We start from the raw sequence: 14341 nt of genomic DNA, 5'->3' as shown, positions 1-14341 counted from the left end.
CTTCCTAGAACCGAAAAGGGTTCTTCTTGGAACCTAAAAGGGTTCTTCCTGGAACCGAAAAGGGTGCTCCTATGGGGACAGCCGATGTGTGTGTCACAATAGCTATAGATGTCATGAACATCATTGTTAAGGGCTGGCCAACCACTCTGTATCCCTGGGTTTGTGTTCCCATAATGCTGGCCAACCACTCTGTATCCCTGGGTTTGTGTTCCCATAATGCTGGCCAACCACTCTGTATCCCTGGGTTTGTGTTCCCATAATGCTGGCCAACCACTCTGTATCCCTGGGTTTGTGTTCCCATAATGCTGGCCAACCACTCTGTATCCCTGGGTTTGTGTTCCCAAAACGCTGGCCAACCACTCTGTATCCCTGGGTTTGTGATAAATTACACGGTGTATTGATGTATTTATCCCTTATTGATCAGGTCCCCAACCCGGCATGTACCCACCACCTCCCCAATACGGCACGGGCATGGCACAACCTACAAACGCCCCCAGCGGTAAGTCACACACACACACTGAAAAAACTCCAAACTGTCGGACCAAAACTACCTCAATCGGTTCCTCATTTTAGTATTCACAGTACCCAGTGAAAAACGAGAACCAAGTTGTACACACACAAGGTATTGGCTGGACGCCCTGGCCCTAGCAACACCCAGCCTTAGCAACCCCTCGAATCCTCTTCCTCTGTAGGGGTTTGAAATATAGAACTAACAACAATGACACAATGTTTTGGGGGCCTAAGTTGTTCTATCCTGTTCTATCTAGCTCTGTCTGGTTCTGTCCAGTTCTATCCCATTCTATTGAGTTCTATCCAGTTCTGACCAGTATTTTCTTCTCCCTACAGTAACCCGGGTGGTGGGGATTCTTTCTAGTCCTGTCCAATTCTATGAAGTTATATCCAGTTCTGACCAGTTCTATCTGGTTCTAACCAGTATTCTCATCTACAGTAACCCAGGTGGTGGTTCTGTCCTGTTCTATCTGGTTCTAACCAGTATTCTCCTCCCTCTGCAGTAACCCAGGTGGTGGTTCTGACCAGTTCTATCTGGTCCTAACCAGTATTCTCCTCTCCCTACAGTAACCCAGGTGGTGGTGATGCAGCAGCCGCTGCTAAGAGACGTACCCGGCCAGATGATGTGTCCCCACTGTCAGGTCCCGGTTCTGACAGAGACCACACACGCCACTGGACTGCTCACCTGGCTCATCTGTGGAGCCCTTGGCTTCTTCCTGTAAGTTGTACACACACACGCACACACACACACACACACACACACACACACACACACACACACACACACACACACACACACACACATGCAGACATGTGGCACACGTTTTTTTTATCTCTCTCTCACAAACACACATACACTGTACAGATGGATACACACACTGATTCCCTTCTCTCTCTCTCTCTCTCTCTCTCTACCCCATCTCTCTCTCTCTCTCTCTCTCTCTCTCTCTCTCTCTCTCTCTCTCTCGCTCTACCCCATCTCTCAATTCAATTCACTTCAAGGGCTTTATTGGCATGGGAAACATGTGTTAACATTGCCAAAGCAAGTAAGGTAGATAATATATAAAGTGAATAGATTCCAAGAACACAGGATGAGATGTTACTATCCGTTGTGCAAGCACTTCCAAGAGTTAATAAACAGTGAACGTGGTGAAATTTGGGGAGCGCATCGTCAGTAGTGTACCTTTGGTTCCTAAGGTGTTTCGGCCTTTCACACTATACACCCTCCCCAAAGGCGGCCAGCGACAGGGTGATCAATCCTACGCTTGCGTCCCATTCCCAATTAGTCATAGGAGTTGCCTTGTTGTTGATAGCCAACATCCCATGGGACTATGCATGGCAGGGGCGTCCTCCTCCCTGAGTCAAGCATTGTTGACCGCATACCTCCTGGCCCTCTCACTTCGGGGCCCAGCTGGGGTCTTTCCTCTTCATCCAGAGCCACTGACTGCTGCCTTCTGCCGCCTCTGATACAGCTTTGATTGCCGAACGCTGGCTCTGGCCCTTAATTCCCAGGTCTCTAAGCAGTCTGGTTGTAGATGTTGCCACAAAACCTCTGCAGCCCACCTCCACTGGTCGGACTTCTGTGTTCCAGCCATGATGCCGTGCTTCGGCAGCTAGATCAGCATAGCGCAGATGTTTTCGCTCATAAGCCTCATCTACTGAGTTTTCCCAGGGTACTGTGAGCTCAATGATGAAGACCTTATTGAGTGAACGGGACCAGAGCACCATGTCAGGTCTTAGGGTGGTGGTTGCGATCTCCGGAGGAAACACAAGTTGCCGGCCAATGTCAGCTAGCATTTTCCAGTCGCGGGCCAAGCGCAGCTGGTCTCGCTCTAATGGTGTAGAGCCGCTCTTCGGTGGTTTAACCCCTTCGCGGACAAAGTTTGTCCGTAAGGAGTGTGATGCTGCTGTGGGTGGTAGGGAGTTGGTGGCAGCTCGCTTGTCCTCCAGGGCGGACGCAAGGTTTTTAAGGACTTGGTTGTGACGCCAAGTGTAGCGTCCTTGGGTGAGGCTTGTTTTACACCCTGTGAGAATGTGCCTGAGGTTGGCTGGCATGGAACAGAGGGCACAGTCTGGATCTTCACCATACCATTGGTGAAGATTAACTGGTGTTGGAAGGACGTCATATGTTGCTCTGATTGAAAAGCTCAACCGCCTCGCTTCCATGGCCCACAGATCCTTCCAGCTGATCTTCCTCTTCTCCACACTGTCCCATCGAGTCCACTGTCCCTGTTTGGCAAGAGAGACTGCCTTGGCCCTCCTTGCAGCCTCCTCCTGATGGCGTACTTCCTGCACTACCATCTTCCGCCGCTCTGGTGCAGTGGCCTTACTCCAAGCAGCACGGCTAGTTAGCCCAAGGCCTCCTCTTCCTTGCTGAACATGACCCACAATGTCAGCATGTCTGAGGGCTGCTGTTGCCTCCTGGACTGCTTTTCCTGGCCTCCATTTGCGCCCAGTTGCCAAGGTCGGCGCGTTGTTGCTCACCACTGGGTCTCGAGATTCATTCAGTGTCATCTGGAGCCTGGTTTTTGCACACTTGAATTCCTCTGTTAGACTGGTGAGGGGCAGCTTGAGGACACCATCTCCATAGAGGCCTATGGTGGTAAGGCATCGTGGAACTCCGAGCCACTTCTTTAAGTAGCCTGTGACTCCTCTTTCCATCTTCTCCACTGTTGAGATTGGAACCTCATACAGTGCTAAGGGCCACAACACCCGGGGTAGGAGACCAAACTGCAGACACCAGGCCTTTAACTTTCCAGGTAGCTGGGTGTTGTCGATGGACTGTAGGCTACTACTGATGTCTTTGCGCAGCTGTTGCACCTGGTCTTTGTCCTTCAGGCTTGCATCATACCACCTTCCAAGGCTTTTTACCGGCTGCTCAGACACTGTTGGGATTTGGACATCTCCGATGAAGAATTTCAGGTCAGAGAGTACTCCCTTCACAATCGAGATGCTGCGTGACTTGGATGGTTTAATCTTCATATGGGCCCAGCTGATGTTCTCCTCGAGTTTTCTGAGCAGTCTCCTGGTGCATGGGACAGTGGTGGTCAATGTTGTAATGTCGTCCATGTAGGCTCTGAGTGGAGGGAGGCGGAAACCAGAGTCGACTCGCTGTCCACCAGCAACCCATTTTGAGGATCTGATGATAACCTCCATTGCCATTGTGAATGCCAACGGAGAAATGGTACATCCCGCCATTATACCTACATTCAGGCACTGCCATGAGGTGGTGAACTCTGAGGTGGTGAAGCAGAACTGCAGATCCTGGAAGTACGACTTCACCAGGTTTGTGATGGTGTCCGGTATGTGGAAAAATCTGAAGGCAGACCACAGGAGTTCATGAGGCACAGAGCCAAATGCATTGGCGAGGTCGAGGAAGACTACATGGAGGTCCCTTTTCTCCACCTTGGCCATTTGGATCTGGTGCCAGATCATGCTGGAATGTTCCAAGCAGCCAGAGAACCCTGATATTCCTGCCTTCTGTACAGATGTATCGACGTACGCATTCCTTTGCAGGTACTCGGCCATCCTCTGGGCAATGACCCTAAAGAAGATTTTACCCTCAACATTCAATAAGGAGATTGGGCGGAATTGGCTGATGTTCACTGCATCCTTCTCCTTAGGGATCAGGACCCCGCCTGCCCTACGCCACACTTTGGGTATTATCTTCTTCTGCCAAGCTGTTCTCATAAGCCTCCAGAGGAACCTCAGGACCTCTGGTGCGTTCTTATACACTTTGTACGGGACTCCATTTGGCCCCGGGGCTGATGCTGTTCTTGCCTGTCGAACTGTGTTTTCCACCTCTTTCCATGTCGGAGGGCTGATCTCAATATGATGTTCCGGGGGTTCAATGGGTGGGATATCTGATGGGATGGCCAGATGTTCATGTCTCTTTGAGTCAAAGTTTGTTGTTCTCAGGTGCTCCTCTAGGTCTTTCTTTGTTGTTTTTAGAGCTCCACTTTTTTCCTTTGTGAAGAGACTTTTAAGGAACTTGAAAGGATCTTTGTAGAATCGAGTTCTAGTTTGTTCTTTCTTCCTTCTGCGTTTCCGTAGGTTCTCTGCTCTACGGAGGGATGCCAACCGGGTTTTGATGTCAGCCTGAAGTGCCTCTATGCCCTCCTTTTCCACTTCCGAGGCCTTCTTCCACTGTTTCTTAAGCTGCCGCCTTTCTTGAACGAGGCGCTTGATTTCTTGTTGCCTCCTGGAAACTGGTGGGGTTGGAACCTTTCTCCCGCCTTTTGCCTCTTCCACTCCAAATCTTTCTGTCCCGTACTCATAGATGATGTCCCCCATCCTCTCCAACTTCTTCTCCACTGTGCCTCGAAGTCTCTCGAGGGTCAAAGTAAGGTCAGTATTCACTGTTTCCCACAACTTCTTGTCACTGGCGCCAGGCCACTTCACATACGGTCTGTGCCCTGGTAGTCTCCTCTCGACTGCAGGTCTGGGAGGCTGGGTGAGTTCCACTCCTGTTGTTGGTTCCACCTCAGTTGCTACTTCGGTGCTTGAGTTTATGTCCTCCATGACAGTGGTACTGATGCACTGCAAACTATGGTTTGCGTCCAGTTGCTGTGCTTCATTCGACTGATTTGATCGCTTTCGCAGAAAGTAATCAATGCGAGTTCTCTGTCTCTCTTTACCCAAACACCCCTTTTTCCCCTGGTGGATCCTCAGCCCATGGTGTGATGTAACTTTCCTCCAACCACAGACACATACCTGCATCTGTTTGTGGCCCACTGTTGCAGCAGAACTTGTGACAGTTGCTGTGGTGTTCTCTTGTGCTGTGCTCTCATTACTCGTAGTCGTTTCCAGTCCAGTCGTTACCATGTTGTCAGCCAATGAGTCATCTTCCGCCCCCACTCTCGCAGACTCTAGGGGTATTCTTGTATGTTGACTTTCTGTAGCTAAAGCGGGTGTTTCCAACATACTGCGAAGCAAGGGAAACTACAGAAATGGGAAGCTACCCCATGACTGTCCCAGTGGGGTCTATTCCCTCCTGTCAGCCGTCTCTCCGTGCCGCCACAAGGACTTTCCCCTGTTGTCAGCTGATCTTTCTCAACAGTCACTGGACAAGTCCAGATATTCAGATTCCAAGAACACAGGATGAGATGTTACTATCCGTTGTGCAAGCACTTCCAAGAGTTAATAAACAGTGAACGTGGTGAAATTTGGGGAGCGCATCGTCAGTAGTGTACCTTTGGTTCCTAAGGTGTTTCGGCCTTTCACACTATACACCCTCCCCAAAGGCGGCCAGCGACAGGGTGATCAATCCTACGCTTGCGTCCCATTCCCAATTAGTCATAGGAGTTGCCTTGTTGTTGATAGCCAACATCCCATGGGACTATGCATGGCAGGGGCGTCCTCCTCCCTGAGTCAAGCATTGTTGACCGCATACCTCCTGGCCCTCTCACTTCGGGGCCCAGCTGGGGTCTTTCCTCTTCATCCAGAGCCACTGACTGCTGCCTTCTGCCGCCTCTGATACAGCTTTGATTGCCGAACGCTGGCTCTGGCCCTTAATTCCCAGGTCTCTAAGCAGTCTGGTTGTAGATGTTGCCACAAAACCTCTGCAGCCCACCTCCACTGGTCGGACTTCTGTGTTCCAGCCATGATGCCGTGCTTCGGCAGCTAGATCAGCATAGCGCAGATATTTTCGCTCATAAGCCTCATCTACTGAGTTTTCCCAGGGTACTGTGAGCTCAATGATGAAGACCTTATTGAGTGAACGGGACCAGAGCACCATGTCAGGTCTTAGGGTGGTGGTTGCGATCTCCGGAGGAAACACAAGTTGCCGGCCAATGTCAGCTAGCATTTTCCAGTCGCGGGCCAAGCGCAGCTGGTCTCGCTCTAATGGTGTAGAGCCGCTCTTCGGTGGTTTAACCCCTTCGCGGACAAAGTTTGTCCGTAAGGAGTGTGATGCTGCTGTGGGTGGTAGGGAGTTGGTGGCAGCTCGCTTGTCCTCCAGGGCGGACGCAAGGTTTTTAAGGACTTGGTTGTGACGCCAAGTGTAGCGTCCTTGGGTGAGGCTTGTTTTACACCCTGTGAGAATGTGCCTGAGGTTGGCTGGCATGGAACAGAGGGCACAGTCTGGATCTTCACCATACCATTGGTGAAGATTAACTGGTGTTGGAAGGACGTCATATGTTGCTCTGATTGAAAAGCTCAACCGCCTCGCTTCCATGGCCCACAGATCCTTCCAGCTGATCTTCCTCTTCTCCACACTGTCCCATCGAGTCCACTGTCCCTGTTTGGCAAGAGAGACTGCCTTGGCCCTCCTTGCAGCCTCCTCCTGATGGCGTACTTCCTGCACTACCATCTTCCGCCGCTCTGGTGCAGTGGCCTTACTCCAAGCAGCACGGCTAGTTAGCCCAAGGCCTCCTCTTCCTTGCTGAACATGACCCACAATGTCAGCATGTCTGAGGGCTGCTGTTGCCTCCTGGACTGCTTTTCCTGGCCTCCATTTGCGCCCAGTTGCCAAGGTCGGCGCGTTGTTGCTCACCACTGGGTCTCGAGATTCATTCAGTGTCATCTGGAGCCTGGTTTTTGCACACTTGAATTCCTCTGTTAGACTGGTGAGGGGCAGCTTGAGGACACCATCTCCATAGAGGCCTATGGTGGTAAGGCATCGTGGAACTCCGAGCCACTTCTTTAAGTAGCCTGTGACTCCTCTTTCCATCTTCTCCACTGTTGAGATTGGAACCTCATACAGTGCTAAGGGCCACAACACCCGGGGTAGGAGACCAAACTGCAGACACCAGGCCTTTAACTTTCCAGGTAGCTGGGTGTTGTCGATGGACTGTAGGCTACTACTGATGTCTTTGCGCAGCTGTTGCACCTGGTCTTTGTCCTTCAGGCTTGCATCATACCACCTTCCAAGGCTTTTTACCGGCTGCTCAGACACTGTTGGGATTTGGACATCTCCGATGAAGAATTTCAGGTCAGAGAGTACTCCCTTCACAATCGAGATGCTGCGTGACTTGGATGGTTTAATCTTCATATGGGCCCAGCTGATGTTCTCCTCGAGTTTTCTGAGCAGTCTCCTGGTGCATGGGACAGTGGTGGTCAATGTTGTAATGTCGTCCATGTAGGCTCTGAGTGGAGGGAGGCGGAAACCAGAGTCGACTCGCTGTCCACCAGCAACCCATTTTGAGGATCTGATGATAACCTCCATTGCCATTGTGAATGCCAACGGAGAAATGGTACATCCCGCCATTATACCTACATTCAGGCACTGCCATGAGGTGGTGAACTCTGAGGTGGTGAAGCAGAACTGCAGATCCTGGAAGTACGACTTCACCAGGTTTGTGATGGTGTCCGGTATGTGGAAAAATCTGAAGGCAGACCACAGGAGTTCATGAGGCACAGAGCCAAATGCATTGGCGAGGTCGAGGAAGACTACATGGAGGTCCCTTTTCTCCACCTTGGCCATTTGGATCTGGTGCCAGATCATGCTGGAATGTTCCAAGCAGCCAGAGAACCCTGATATTCCTGCCTTCTGTACAGATGTATCGACGTACGCATTCCTTTGCAGGTACTCGGCCATCCTCTGGGCAATGACCCTAAAGAAGATTTTACCCTCAACATTCAATAAGGAGATTGGGCGGAATTGGCTGATGTTCACTGCATCCTTCTCCTTAGGGATCAGGACCCCGCCTGCCCTACGCCACACTTTGGGTATTATCTTCTTCTGCCAAGCTGTTCTCATAAGCCTCCAGAGGAACCTCAGGACCTCTGGTGCGTTCTTATACACTTTGTACGGGACTCCATTTGGCCCCGGGGCTGATGCTGTTCTTGCCTGTCGAACTGTGTTTTCCACCTCTTTCCATGTCGGAGGGCTGATCTCAATATGATGTTCCGGGGGTTCAATGGGTGGGATATCTGATGGGATGGCCAGATGTTCATGTCTCTTTGAGTCAAAGTTTGTTGTTCTCAGGTGCTCCTCTAGGTCTTTCTTTGTTGTTTTTAGAGCTCCACTTTTTTCCTTTGTGAAGAGACTTTTAAGGAACTTGAAAGGATCTTTGTAGAATCGAGTTCTAGTTTGTTCTTTCTTCCTTCTGCGTTTCCGTAGGTTCTCTGCTCTACGGAGGGATGCCAACCGGGTTTTGATGTCAGCCTGAAGTGCCTCTATGCCCTCCTTTTCCACTTCCGAGGCCTTCTTCCACTGTTTCTTAAGCTGCCGCCTTTCTTGAACGAGGCGCTTGATTTCTTGTTGCCTCCTGGAAACTGGTGGGGTTGGAACCTTTCTCCCGCCTTTGCCTCTTCCACTCCAAATCTTTCTGTCCCGTACTCATAGATGATGTCCCCCATCCTCTCCAACTTCTTCTCCACTGTGCCTCGAAGTCTCTCGAGGGTCAAAGTAAGGTCAGTATTCACTGTTTCCCACAACTTCTTGTCACTGGCGCCAGGCCACTTCACATACGGTCTGTGCCCTGGTAGTCTCCTCTCGACTGCAGGTCTGGGAGGCTGGGTGAGTTCCACTCCTGTTGTTGGTTCCACCTCAGTTGCTACTTCGGTGCTTGAGTTTATGTCCTCCATGACAGTGGTACTGATGCACTGCAAACTATGGTTTGCGTCCAGTTGCTGTGCTTCATTCGACTGATTTGATCGCTTTCGCAGAAAGTAATCAATGCGAGTTCTCTGTCTCTCTTTACCCAAACACCCCTTTTTCCCCTGGTGGATCCTCAGCCCATGGTGTGATGTAACTTTCCTCCAACCACAGACACATACCTGCATCTGTTTGTGGCCCACTGTTGCAGCAGAACTTGTGACAGTTGCTGTGGTGTTCTCTTGTGCTGTGCTCTCATTACTCGTAGTCGTTTCCAGTCCAGTCGTTACCATGTTGTCAGCCAATGAGTCATCTTCCGCCCCCACTCGCAGACTCTAGGGGTATTCTCGTATGTTGACTTTCTGTAGCTAAAGCGGGTGTTTCCAACATACTGCGAAGCAAGGGAAACTACAGAAATGGGAAGCTACCCCATGACTGTCCCAGTGGGGTCTATTCCCTCCTGTCAGCCGTCTCTCCGTGCCGCCACAAGGACTTTCCCCTGTTGTCAGCTGATCTTTCTCAACAGTCACTGGACAAGTCCAGATATTCAGATTCCAAGAACACAGGATGAGATGTTACTATCCGTTGTGCAAGCACTTCCAAGAGTTAATAAACAGTGAACGTGGTGAAATTTGGGGAGCGCATCGTCAGTAGTGTACCTTTGGTTCCTAAGGTGTTTCGGCCTTTCACACTATACACCCTCCCCAAAGGCGGCCAGCGACAGGGTGATCAATCCTACGCTTGCGTCCCATTCCCAATTAGTCATAGGAGTTGCCTTGTTGTTGATAGCCAACATCCCATGGGACTATGCATGGCAGGGGCGTCCTCCTCCCTGAGTCAAGCATTGTTGACCGCATACCTCCTGGCCCTCTCACTTCGGGGCCCAGCTGGGGTCTTTCCTCTTCATCCAGAGCCACTGACTGCTGCCTTCTGCCGCCTCTGATACAGCTTTGATTGCCGAACGCTGGCTCTGGCCCTTAATTCCCAGGTCTCTAAGCAGTCTGGTTGTAGATGTTGCCACAAAACCTCTGCAGCCCACCTCCACTGGTCGGACTTCTGTGTTCCAGCCATGATGCCGTGCTTCGGCAGCTAGATCAGCATAGCGCAGATGTTTTCGCTCATAAGCCTCATCTACTGAGTTTTCCCAGGGTACTGTGAGCTCAATGATGAAGACCTTATTGAGTGAACGGGACCAGAGCACCATGTCAGGTCTTAGGGTGGTGGTTGCGATCTCCGGAGGAAACACAAGTTGCCGGCCAATGTCAGCTAGCATTTTCCAGTCGCGGGCCAAGCGCAGCTGGTCTCGCTCTAATGGTGTAGAGCCGCTCTTCGGTGGTTTAACCCCTTCGCGGACAAAGTTTGTCCGTAAGGAGTGTGATGCTGCTGTGGGTGGTAGGGAGTTGGTGGCAGCTCGCTTGTCCTCCAGGGCGGACGCAAGGTTTTTAAGGACTTGGTTGTGACGCCAAGTGTAGCGTCCTTGGGTGAGGCTTGTTTTACACCCTGTGAGAATGTGCCTGAGGTTGGCTGGCATGGAACAGAGGGCACAGTCTGGATCTTCACCATACCATTGGTGAAGATTAACTGGTGTTGGAAGGACGTCATATGTTGCTCTGATTGAAAAGCTCAACCGCCTCGCTTCCATGGCCCACAGATCCTTCCAGCTGATCTTCCTCTTCTCCACACTGTCCCATCGAGTCCACTGTCCCTGTTTGGCAAGAGAGACTGCCTTGGCCCTCCTTGCAGCCTCCTCCTGATGGCGTACTTCCTGCACTACCATCTTCCGCCGCTCTGGTGCAGTGGCCTTACTCCAAGCAGCACGGCTAGTTAGCCCAAGGCCTCCTCTTCCTTGCTGAACATGACCCACAATGTCAGCATGTCTGAGGGCTGCTGTTGCCTCCTGGACTGCTTTTCCTGGCCTCCATTTGCGCCCAGTTGCCAAGGTCGGCGCGTTGTTGCTCACCACTGGGTCTCGAGATTCATTCAGTGTCATCTGGAGCCTGGTTTTTGCACACTTGAATTCCTCTGTTAGACTGGTGAGGGGCAGCTTGAGGACACCATCTCCATAGAGGCCTATGGTGGTAAGGCATCGTGGAACTCCGAGCCACTTCTTTAAGTAGCCTGTGACTCCTCTTTCCATCTTCTCCACTGTTGAGATTGGAACCTCATACAGTGCTAAGGGCCACAACACCCGGGGTAGGAGACCAAACTGCAGACACCAGGCCTTTAACTTTCCAGGTAGCTGGGTGTTGTCGATGGACTGTAGGCTACTACTGATGTCTTTGCGCAGCTGTTGCACCTGGTCTTTGTCCTTCAGGCTTGCATCATACCACCTTCCAAGGCTTTTTACCGGCTGCTCAGACACTGTTGGGATTTGGACATCTCCGATGAAGAATTTCAGGTCAGAGAGTACTCCCTTCACAATCGAGATGCTGCGTGACTTGGATGGTTTAATCTTCATATGGGCCCAGCTGATGTTCTCCTCGAGTTTTCTGAGCAGTCTCCTGGTGCATGGGACAGTGGTGGTCAATGTTGTAATGTCGTCCATGTAGGCTCTGAGTGGAGGGAGGCGGAAACCAGAGTCGACTCGCTGTCCACCAGCAACCCATTTTGAGGATCTGATGATAACCTCCATTGCCATTGTGAATGCCAACGGAGAAATGGTACATCCCGCCATTATACCTACATTCAGGCACTGCCATGAGGTGGTGAACTCTGAGGTGGTGAAGCAGAACTGCAGATCCTGGAAGTACGACTTCACCAGGTTTGTGATGGTGTCCGGTATGTGGAAAAATCTGAAGGCAGACCACAGGAGTTCATGAGGCACAGAGCCAAATGCATTGGCGAGGTCGAGGAAGACTACATGGAGGTCCCTTTTCTCCACCTTGGCCATTTGGATCTGGTGCCAGATCATGCTGGAATGTTCCAAGCAGCCAGAGAACCCTGATATTCCTGCCTTCTGTACAGATGTATCGACGTACGCATTCCTTTGCAGGTACTCGGCCATCCTCTGGGCAATGACCCTAAAGAAGATTTTACCCTCAACATTCAATAAGGAGATTGGGCGGAATTGGCTGATGTTCACTGCATCCTTCTCCTTAGGGATCAGGACCCCGCCTGCCCTACGCCACACTTTGGGTATTATCTTCTTCTGCCAAGCTGTTCTCATAAGCCTCCAGAGGAACCTCAGGACCTCTGGTGCGTTCTTATACACTTTGTACGGGACTCCATTTGGCCCCGGGGCTGATGCTGTTCTTGCCTGTCGAACTGTGTTTTCCACCTCTTTCCATGTCGGAGGGCTGATCTCAATATGATGTTCCGGGGGTTCAATGGGTGGGATATCTGATGGGATGGCCAGATGTTCATGTCTCTTTGAGTCAAAGTTTGTTGTTCTCAGGTGCTCCTCTAGGTCTTTCTTTGTTGTTTTTAGAGCTCCACTTTTTTCCTTTGTGAAGAGACTTTTAAGGAACTTGAAAGGATCTTTGTAGAATCGAGTTCTAGTTTGTTCTTTCTTCCTTCTGCGTTTCCGTAGGTTCTCTGCTCTACGGAGGGATGCCAACCGGGTTTTGATGTCAGCCTGAAGTGCCTCTATGCCCTCCTTTTCCACTTCCGAGGCCTTCTTCCACTGTTTCTTAAGCTGCCGCCTTTCTTGAACGAGGCGCTTGATTTCTTGTTGCCTCCTGGAAACTGGTGGGGTTGGAACCTTTCTCCCGCCTTTTGCCTCTTCCACTCCAAATCTTTCTGTCCCGTACTCATAGATGATGTCCCCCATCCTCTCCAACTTCTTCTCCACTGTGCCTCGAAGTCTCTCGAGGGTCAAAGTAAGGTCAGTATTCACTGTTTCCCACAACTTCTTGTCACTGGCGCCAGGCCACTTCACATACGGTCTGTGCCCTGGTAGTCTCCTCTCGACTGCAGGTCTGGGAGGCTGGGTGAGTTCCACTCCTGTTGTTGGTTCCACCTCAGTTGCTACTTCGGTGCTTGAGTTTATGTCCTCCATGACAGTGGTACTGATGCACTGCAAACTATGGTTTGCGTCCAGTTGCTGTGCTTCATTCGACTGATTTGATCGCTTTCGCAGAAAGTAATCAATGCGAGTTCTCTGTCTCTCTTTACCCAAACACCCCTTTTTCCCCTGGTGGATCCTCAGCCCATGGTGTGATGTAACTTTCCTCCAACCACAGACACATACCTGCATCTGTTTGTGGCCCACTGTTGCAGCAGAACTTGTGACAGTTGCTGTGGTGTTCTCTTGTGCTGTGCTCTCATTACTCGTAGTCGTTTCCAGTCCAGTCGTTACCATGTTGTCAGCCAATGAGTCATCTTCCGCCCCCACTCTCGCAGACTCTAGGGGTATTCTCGTATGTTGACTTTCTGTAGCTAAAGCGGGTGTTTCCAACATACTGCGAAGCAAGGAAACTACAGAAATGGGAAGCTACCCCATGACTGTCCCAGTGGGGTCTATTCCCTCCTGTCAGCCGTCTCTCCGTGCCGCCACAAGGACTTTCCCCTGTTGTCAGCTGATCTTTCTCAACAGTCACTGGACAAGTCCAGATATTCAGATTCCAAGAACACAGGATGAGATGTTACTATCCGTTGTGCAAGCACTTCCAAGAGTTAATAAACAGTGAACGTGGTGAAATTTGGGGAGCGCATCGTCAGTAGTGTACCTTTGGTTCCTAAGGTGTTTCGGCCTTTCACACTATACACCCTCCCCAAAGGCGGCCAGCGACAGGGTGATCAATCCTACGCTTGCGTCCCATTCCCAATTAGTCATAGGAGTTGCCTTGTTGTTGATAGCCAACATCCCATGGGACTATGCATGGCAGGGGCGTCCTCCTCCCTGAGTCAAGCATTGTTGACCGCATACCTCCTGGCCCTCTCACTTCGGGGCCCAGCTGGGGTCTTTCCTCTTCATCCAGAGCCACTGACTGCTGCCTTCTGCCGCCTCTGATACAGCTTTGATTGCCGAACGCTGGCTCTGGCCCTTAATTCCCAGGTCTCTAAGCAGTCTGGTTGTAGATGTTGCCACAAAACCTCTGCAGCCCACCTCCACTGGTCGGACTTCTGTGTTCCAGCCATGATGCCGTGCTTCGGCAGCTAGATCAGCATAGCGCAGATGTTTTCGCTCATAAGCCTCATCTACTGAGTTTTCCCAGGGTACTGTGAGCTCAATGATGAAGACCTTATTGAGTGAACGGGACCAGAGCACCATGTCAGGTCTTAGGGTGGTGGTTGCGATCTCCGGAGGAAACACAAGTTGCCGGCCAATGTCAGCTAGCATTTTCCAGTCGC

General features: G+C 51.1%; 1 protein-coding gene across 3 annotated transcripts in view; it reads left to right on the top strand.

Annotated features, from left to right (window-relative positions):
* The window catches only part of LOC135533731 (lipopolysaccharide-induced tumor necrosis factor-alpha factor homolog), a 33186-nt gene that overhangs the window by 9496 nt on the left and 9349 nt on the right, over positions 1-14341 (top strand). For 2 of the 3 annotated variants that reach the window (XM_064960998.1, XM_064961001.1), the window contains exons 3-4: positions 425-499; positions 1078-1228. In XM_064960998.1, coding sequence (XP_064817070.1) covers positions 425-499; positions 1078-1228 — 226 coding nt within the window. The remainder of the gene's footprint in view (positions 1-424; positions 500-1077; positions 1229-14341) is intronic. The other variant, XM_064961002.1, reaches the window with a different exon arrangement.

Source organism: Oncorhynchus masou, chromosome 5, assembly GCF_036934945.1.
Source record: "Oncorhynchus masou masou isolate Uvic2021 chromosome 5, UVic_Omas_1.1, whole genome shotgun sequence".
Lineage (NCBI taxonomy): Eukaryota > Metazoa > Chordata > Actinopteri > Salmoniformes > Salmonidae > Oncorhynchus > Oncorhynchus masou.
The sequence above is the reverse complement of the archived record's forward strand: the minus strand, read 5'-3'. Positions and strand labels throughout refer to the sequence as shown.